General features: G+C 38.1%; 1 protein-coding gene across 2 annotated transcripts; it reads right to left on the bottom strand.

Moving 5' to 3' along the window:
• Positions 1-1,485: 1,485 nt before the first annotated feature.
• LOC147072755 (uncharacterized) lies at positions 1,486-5,103 on the bottom strand. Of its 2 annotated transcripts, XM_085945857.1 has the most exons (3): positions 4,485-5,103; positions 4,237-4,365; positions 1,486-4,093 (listed from the first exon to the last, which is right to left on the bottom strand). In XM_085945857.1, the coding sequence occupies exons 1-3, from the start codon at positions 4,552-4,554 to the stop codon at positions 2,154-2,156; spliced, it is 2,139 nt and encodes a 712-aa protein (XP_085801983.1). In that variant the 5' UTR covers positions 4,555-5,103; the 3' UTR covers positions 1,486-2,153. The 2 variants fall into 2 exon arrangements, with proteins under 2 accessions (XP_085801983.1, XP_085801982.1); XM_085945856.1 differs by having other exon boundaries at positions 4,237-4,586.
• Positions 5,104-7,099: the final 1,996 nt, after the last annotated feature.

Raw genomic sequence — 7,099 nt, 5'->3', positions numbered from 1 at the left:
CAGTGGTTGCGCCAATACCCGCGAAGGTTTCTGAATTAGTACAACCATCTTCTTCTTCTATTTTATCTTCTTCTATTCGTATGTGTTCTTATAACATTCATCCGATTGCGATGAAACCTTGGTCAGTTGTTGTGGTAACGCCCGCTAAGGTTTCTGAATTAGTACAACCATCTTCTTATTATTCTTCTATTTTATGTTTTTCTATTCGTATGCGTTCCTATTCGGTTCATCCGATTGCAATAAAACTTTCCTCAGTAATTGTGCCAACACCCGCAAAGATTTTTGAATTAGTACAACCATATTTTTCTTCTTCTATTCGTATGCGTTCCTTTACCATTAATCCGATTACAATGAAACTTTGGTGAGTTGTCGTGCGCATGCCCACGAAGATTTCTTAATTAGAAAATCATCTTCTTCTTCTATTCGTATGCGTTCCTTTACCATTTATCCGAATGCGATGAAACTTTTGTCAGTTGTTGTGAGCACACCTGCGAAGGTTTTTAAATTAGTATTATATAAAATACAAAGTTTGTTGTTTGTTTGTTCCATCCAATTTTGATTTTTGTTACTACATATTTATAACATTAATAACATTTACATATTTTGGATTCGATTTTAATTTAGTGTTCTTTTTTTTGACCTTTACTCCTTTTAGAATTATTTTCATATTGCCATATTGTATTACACAGATATTTTAATATTAAACAAATCATAACCTCTTAAAATTTTTAAATATCTAAGATAAATATAACCACAAAGCGACCCTGTGCGAAGCCGGGTACTTCAGCTAGTTAGTTATGAATATGTTTTATATTCAACTCATTTTTTATACTTGAATATATTATGCCTAACTGAGAAAAGAGACAAGCCATTTTAACGGTGCTGAATTAGTTAAATTGAAAGATAATATAAGTTCACATAATTATTATAATGATTTCCTAAAAATAATGTTTTTGTGTTTCATGACTATATATCTCCCCTTTCTTTTCGCAAACAGAATTAAAATGTCATTATAATCGTATTTTGACAATATGTATTTTTTCATCATCAAACTTTGAATCTATCCTTGGTGTTAGGTACAGTTTACCACTTTTAAGAAATCCGGGCACTACAATCTCAAAAGCTACATCCTTAATTTAATTTTGTATTCTTATTATTTAAGTTCTTAAAAAGTTCATTATTTTTTAAACTGTACAATTTTAGTTATCACAGTATACTTTAAATAAAATAAAAACAGACAATAGTAAAAGTTTTACCATTCAAACAAAACAATTTTTTCACTGTTTGTCTATTTAGAAAACTTTCTCTCGTATTTATTTTTTATTTTATTTTGAAAGATTAATGTTATAACTAAAAAATATATCGTCGCCGTAGATGTCAAGGGAGCCAGTCCACAAAATCATAATGCTGAGAAATCGGCGCGCAAAGATTTTGTGTGACAAAAAAAGGAACAGTTTTTGTTGTAACTTTTTTATTTTTAAAGATAGAATTGTGAAACTTTGAACGTAGATACTTTGTGATATTATCTTTTTATTATTTTGAATGAATAACTAAAAAAAATTGTATTTTAAAAGTAATGTGTGTTATATCTCTTGACCACTGAATATTGACATGTACAGTTGGCATACTTGTGCGGTAGTCAAAAGAGTTAGGCCTCTTATGCCTGTTGAACACTGAGAATTTGTGGACAAAGCACTAACATTTTGTGGATATACTCTAAAGAAAAGTCTATTATTGACCTTTTATGGTGCCCACCTTAACCTAGAATCTACCTGATTTCATTCAGTATGTGAACATAGTCGTCTCTAAACAAAAAGTTAGCTTTTCAAAAATATAATTACATTGTTGTTTTAATTTAATCAAACGCTTTTTTTGTAGTACTTATTCCATTTTTAATCAATAAATTAGGACCGGTTTCATCCGCCTCAGAGGGACATTTTCAACTTGTTCATTTCAGTTGAAAATGTCCCTATGAGGCGGACGAAACCGGTCCTAATTTATTGATTAAAAGTGGAATAAGTACTACAAAAAAATTGCGTTTTATTAAATTAAAACAACAATACAATGCAGTTACACCATGAATTGACAGTTAACAAAATAAAAGAAAAAAATATATAATTACAATTAAGTTACAATAAAACTAGACACACATTTTAATCATCTCCATCGCTCTCTGAGCTGCTGTTTTTCTGAGTTGGACGATCTTCAGGCTCCAAATTTTTATAGAAGTCGTGATAGGTTGACGGAATGCTACCTTTTTGGCATAGTTTTGACAGATCTTTTAGTTTACCTTGGTCAATTCTAGGTTTGGAACTGTACAGCCTTGGTACTTCTAGGGTAGGTACGTTTCGATGCCGTCTTCGCTGGATTTGTAGTGACTCAAAGTTATTCTGGCTCAATTGGTATTTATAAAAGATAGTCGTGGGTTCACCTTTGCGATATTGGAACCACTTTACCTTTAGCCACTTCATTTTGTCTCCATTTTCCGACAGAGTTTTATTGGTCATCACTTGACTGCAATATTTCTTGTAATCGAAGAAGTCGGAATATTCCATTTCCACAACCTTATGGTAGGGGTTACTAGTTTTCGCGGTACGGGCGACCATATACCATCCTTCTGGTGTGAATACGTCCACTTTCCTTCCTCGGGCCTCTATTGTGGAGTGCACAGAATCGCACTCCATTTCGGAGTGCCCTGATTCCATAAATTTTTGGTTTATTGTGTTGATGGGCAGCTGTTCCACGGCACGTAATAACATTGTAGATACAACTGAGTTGCGATTTTGACCTGAAGCTGTATCCGAATACAGAGTTACTTCTTTTTTGGGGCCTACTGAAACCAAGAGCTTCCACAGGCACGTGGCGACCTCCGAAGCACCCTTTGTACCTGCACCTTCATGCCACATGTAGTTCGTCGCTTGTCTAGTAGCCAGGTCATACACTGTGAAATTGTAGGTTTTCAGCTTTTTGGTATAATACAACTGTCCTACTTGCAAACTTGGAGTCAACAATATTTTTTCCAGATCCATGGTAAAGCAACTAATTGTTGGATCACACATAGCTTGGGCCTTGTCGATTTTTTTGTGTTCTCTCGCTTCCTCTTTTCGAGTCAAGTGCAGTTTGTATTCCTCCTCGTCTTTTGCCTTCTCTTCGTCTGACTTGTTCTTGTACTGAGTACAAAAGTCACACTGATCCTTTTTAGGAGTGTGAAAGCCGTAGTTAAATTCTGTGACAAAGATCGATTTGTAGAAGCCGTGCTTTTCTGGTTCAACATTATGCTCCTTGCAATACTCTACATAGTCCATGTAGATACGAGTCTCGCTCAAACCAGAAGGCAAGTATTTTCTCTTACTGCTGCTCCGGCAGTAATGGGAAGCAACTACGGGCAACGATTTGATGTGGTCCCTGATTATGTTCCTCACTTCCTCTGGTTTTTTGTTGGGCGGTTCTTTGTGACCTCTCCGATCTATATCAGTGACACCTGAAGGAGTCAACTTTTTCATTGCATTTTCAACTTTTTTGCTCGAGATGTCATATGTCGCCAAAAAGAACTGTTTGCACACTTGGGCTCTCAATTCATTACACATCACAGAGTATTGCAAGGTATACTCTCGTTTGGTGCAGTCTCCATGGTACCTTCGTTTCACTGGGATACGATTTATACTGTTACCAATGAAGGCCCATCTTGCTCTTTCGGAATCCAGACTCAGATAGTCGGCCAACATTTGCTCCCGCTGTGATTTTCCTATTTTGGATGTGCATTTATAATGGCACTTACAGTTAACTTCTCTTATCGCCCTTGCTCGAATTTTTTTTCCGGATCTGCTTTGATATTCGCTGCCTGCCATTCTCAATATCTTTTGTGAATTCCGCTTCCACATTTTTGGGTTTCGCTTGCGTTTCCTACTTAAATCATCTGTAGTCTGATCTGTAGAAGTGGGGATGGATGATACAGGATTGTTACTATGGTTGCTCTCGGTTATTTCAGAAGTATAAGTTCCTGAAACATTAATGTTGTGTTGATAATATGCAGGTTCCTGCTGGCATGACTCATTTGAATCTAGTAGTGTTGGTGCCAGGTTGACGTTCCAATCTGTAAAACAAAACAAAGTAGTTTATTTCTTTGAAACTACCAAGGTAAATATTAATAATTTGTTATTAGCAAATGACTCTCTGATGGTCACAGGTTTTAATCAAACCAACAATTATTGATAACCAACAAATTAAAATATTGACCTCCCACGTGTGTGCTTGGAGAGACATTTTGGAGCTCTGTATATATGGCTGGACCAGCAATCTTGTCCGGAGCTTGCATATTCAGCTCGAGGTCTGCACATCCAGCTTGTACGGCATTCCCGTGAGAGTCTGTAAAAGAAATAAAACTAATACAGCTTGCGCACACATTACTCATTGCTGTCAAAGCAGCCTGAATCAACATTTTTAACTAGTAAGTGTTTTTAGCTCAATATTTCATCGACACTTACCTTTACGGGTATGTTGATTAGTAGAATTTAAAACGGCTGCAACCATTAGTCTCCCACGTGAATAGTTCATTATTTAGCACCTTTTCTCACTGAATCACAACTGAATACAACAATCACACTAAATACACTGAATAAAAATGCTTACAGTCGCAAACCCAAAGAAAAAAGATCACCAAATAAACCAACCGCAATGTTAGTATGAATAATATGACACGATACAGGTGCTGGCGTGAATAACCCGACTCGCTAAACTCAGTTTTCTCTGTTTCTTATGCTGAGTTAGAGCAAGACAACACTATAAATCTTTGTCGAATGTGAGCCGAGGCGTGCGTACCGGGCCACAGATTGAGCGGGAAGTCCCAGTGGTCAACAGCGTTAAGTCACATAATCATGTGAAATTATTCGGAAGTCAAAAGACTTATGCGGCTTGTCGTCATTGACTACTTTAATGTATGTGTGCTAGGTCTATTGGCAATTTACAAAATACTCATACATAGGGCTTTTTGTGGCTCAAATCCATTGACCACGGCATCTTTGATGGTTTTAAAATGCTTTTGTGTACTTAACTCATTTTCGCCAAATGTGTGGCTTGACTCCCTTGACATCTACGGCGACGATATAAGAAATTATTTAATAAAATCTTTTATGTAATAATCATCAGCTTAGATTTTAAATAATAATTTCAACATTCTAATTAAACTTCTTCATTTATCTGTGCCATATTGATTACTGGACGTCAGCAATGGTTTTGGCTATTTTATTTTCCCTGGCTGCTCGTGAATCAGGAAGTTCTTCATCGTACTTCTCCCTGTCACACCGATGTTGCGCTACTTCCCTCGGTCCATCGCGATAAACCTCTTCAGGTTATGTACCACATGGATACGGAGCCTTATACTTTCTCATCATTCGAAACAAATATCCTAATCACATGAATTGTCTCTTCGCGAGTACTTCAATCACCGAGGCCTACCGCGTGCGCTAACAAACTTAGGTGTATTCGAACCTAATATTGCACGATTTTCAAAGCTCAAAAATCAAAACTTTTGTCTTACGTCATACAGGAGATAAGTAGCACGCACGCGTTGAACGACATTCAGTTCCTACAGAATATAGTCTTGACTTCCATCCATACGACTTCAGGTTAGCGGAATATAACCCACCATACCTATGCGGTCGGTAACTGTGACACCTAAGTACCTATTTCACCTTGTCACCAGCTCGATAGGTAGACTGGGAAACGTTATTCTTCTACCATAGAATTACTTACCAAAATATTCTAATTTTAATTTATTTTATTATTTCATTGACCTGTTTCATCTTCAACATTCTTAACTTTGTCCTTCAGCCGATGTAGAATACGTCTCTTCACGCACATTTAGTAAGGTTCCAGTTTCTAAGTGGAATTTCTGAGAATTTTCACACCTCCACTTTGACAGTAGAACCTGTAACCTGTTTGCAGGTCCCGCTGGCCATCCAGAATGCAACCTATTCATAATGGTCCATACGTGGGTGACTGCCAAAAGTTGGTAAGTCATGCCCTATAAAATCAGTAATAATGCTAATTTCTTTGTGCTTTATGTACATGTTCTGAATTGCCTGCCTTGAATTGTTTTCTAACATACATGTTTATATAGGTGTCCCAAAATTCACGCAAGATTTGAATTTTAATTAATATGAAAACGCGTTGTTCTTTCATGTGAGTTGCGACTGAACTGTCGAGCCGTGCGGACGTGTTTTTGCATCGCTATTATTTCGCTTTCGTTATCTTCAATTTTGACCCTGCTATTCACAAGTTTTTGATCCCGTTTCTATACTAATACCTTCGCCTGCTCTTGGAATACGATTTGTGAAACTTTTATGTGTTTTCCCCTTGGACTTTCCCGGGAATTGTGACTTTTAATTCGTTTAATAATAGTTACGTAATTATTGTAACAATAATATTTATTGTGCGATAAATTGTGGTTGAGTGAGTGACGTGTGACGAGTGCTACCTAGCGCCATGGTCAACCACAAAGGGGACCCCATGCAAGTGGAAGGAATGTCCACTAGGAAGCGGAAGTCGGACGTGGCTGAGGGTATTGGTGACCCAAAGCAGGCCCCCAAGGTCAAGGATAAAAGGCCTGAGAAAGAAAAAGAGAAAGACAAGCAGAGCGCTTCCACCAATTCAAAGGGCAAGGGCGTTAAGTTAAGGGCTGGTTCAACCTCAGCATTTTGCGAGGAGATCAGTCCCGTGGCTTTGAGTATTCTCTCTGAGTCTCAGGAGAGTGCGTCCAGGGCGACAATTGCCATCAAAAGGGCGCTTGCCACCCTCGAGAAGGACAGTCGTATTGCCAGAGCAACCGTTAACGCAGTTGCCGAGAAGCTTGAGATGGCAATCACTGAAACGTGGGCCATGGCGATAGAGCTGGAGGCACACAAGGCAATTGTGAAGGATCGTGCCTCCTTAACGAGAGCCATCATCCAGGCTCCTTCTAATGCTCCTCCCAGGGCTCTTTGGAGTGACGTAACCCGTAGAGAGGCTCAACCAACTAGAGTCTCCGAATGGCCACCAGTTCCTCCGAAAACTGTCGCCAGGCCGGGAGTGATGTTTTATCCGACTAAGGAGGGCCAAGAAT

Source organism: Rhyacophila brunnea, unplaced genomic scaffold, assembly GCF_057557595.1.
Source record: "Rhyacophila brunnea isolate RB1 unplaced genomic scaffold, BYU_Rbru_1.0 scaffold_19, whole genome shotgun sequence".
In the NCBI taxonomy this organism is placed as follows: Eukaryota; Metazoa; Arthropoda; class Insecta; order Trichoptera; family Rhyacophilidae; genus Rhyacophila; species Rhyacophila brunnea.
This window is presented reverse-complemented; position numbering and strand designations above follow the sequence as displayed.